The sequence below is a fragment of the Solanum tuberosum genome, unplaced genomic scaffold (assembly GCF_000226075.1).
Source record: "Solanum tuberosum cultivar DM 1-3 516 R44 unplaced genomic scaffold, SolTub_3.0 scf00008, whole genome shotgun sequence".
Lineage (NCBI taxonomy): Eukaryota > Viridiplantae > Streptophyta > Magnoliopsida > Solanales > Solanaceae > Solanum > Solanum tuberosum.
The window spans coordinates 1,100,871-1,102,151 of NW_006238934.1; the positions used below are offsets into that span (position 1 = coordinate 1,100,871).

Consider the following 1,281-nt stretch of genomic DNA (forward strand, 5'->3'; position numbering starts at 1 on the left):
TTTTTTTTCCCTTAAACTCCGTACCGAGTCAAACTACTTCACATAAAATTTTATTTCTAATACATCGTATTAAAACTACATAAAAAATAATCGCAACATACTAATACTCAACTTGATTTTTATATCCCTTATGTTGTTTGGTATGAATACATAAGAATAATACTGAATATGATATGGAGTATTAATAATGCTGAGATTAGTTACGATGACATTTTGAATTATTGGTAATCAATCTTTCACTAGATTGTCCTGTTGCTTCAACTAAAGGAAAAAAGAAGAAAGAGGGCGTGTAAAAAGGACAAACAATATGCACTTTGTCTCCACTTCTCCATTTCATTTTCATCCTTTTTAAACCCCCATTAATGTGGTTCTCGAACTTGAACCGGGTTTAATTAAATGAACCCAAATACTCCACCATTGCCAATGGCGTGGACTAACTCAAACGAAACAACTCATATTCACCCAAGAACTCATCATCTCTTTCACTTATCATTCTATTGGGGCAGAAATACTCTCTTTCTTTTCCCAAATTGGCCTGGAAATAGCAGAGGAATGTACGGTTTGGGTTTGATTTTTGTCTTTGTTTTGGCTATTCTTGTTGAGTTTTTCTCAAATTTGAAGTTGGTTAAACCGGGTTCGAACCGGGCTGCAGCGGTTTTCTTCCAAGCTGGAGTACAAGCGGTTCGAGCCGGGTTTGCTTATATGGTTATGCTTGCTGTTATGTCTTACAATGGTGGAGTTTTTCTTGCGGCAATTTTGGGCCATGCGGTTGGTTACGTTGTTTTTCGAAGCCCAATTTTCAATAAAGATATGGATAGATGATAATCGGGTCGGGTTTTTTTGGAGCCCAATTTCTGTTTTTTATTTCTAGTTTCTTGATTGGTTTTGCCTGATTGAGTGCATAGTTTTATAATAAATATTATCCGTATTGGATTCTTAATAAAAAAGATATATTTTTGAAGGATTTAACATGCATTTTAGTACTTCAATTTGTTAATCATGGGGTTTGGCATGGTTTTGAAGAGAGAATAGATTTGAGAATAAGGATCACTTTTTATTGACTTGCCTAATAAAGGGGAAATTTTCAAAATGTCAATATTTTGACATTTTAATAGGAATTCTTAGCCACACTTTCAATATTTATTTAAAATGTTAATATTTTTACTTTGTTATGTATTTGATTTATGTATTTTTTTTATTTGTTTGATTTAAAAGAATACAATTATTTAATAGTAACATAAAAGAGAAAAAAATTATTATGTTTTCTTTGTAATTGTATAC

The 1,281-nt window shown here is 31.9% G+C and overlaps 1 protein-coding gene across 1 annotated transcript; it reads left to right on the plus strand.

Annotated features, from left to right (window-relative positions):
* The first annotated feature begins 423 nt into the window (after positions 1–423).
* Positions 424–822, plus strand: LOC102597024 (copper transporter 4). Its single transcript, XM_006339220.2, has one exon. It carries the CDS (start codon positions 424–426, stop codon positions 820–822), a length of 399 nt encoding a protein of 132 aa, XP_006339282.1.
* The last annotated feature ends 459 nt before the right edge of the window (positions 823–1,281 follow it).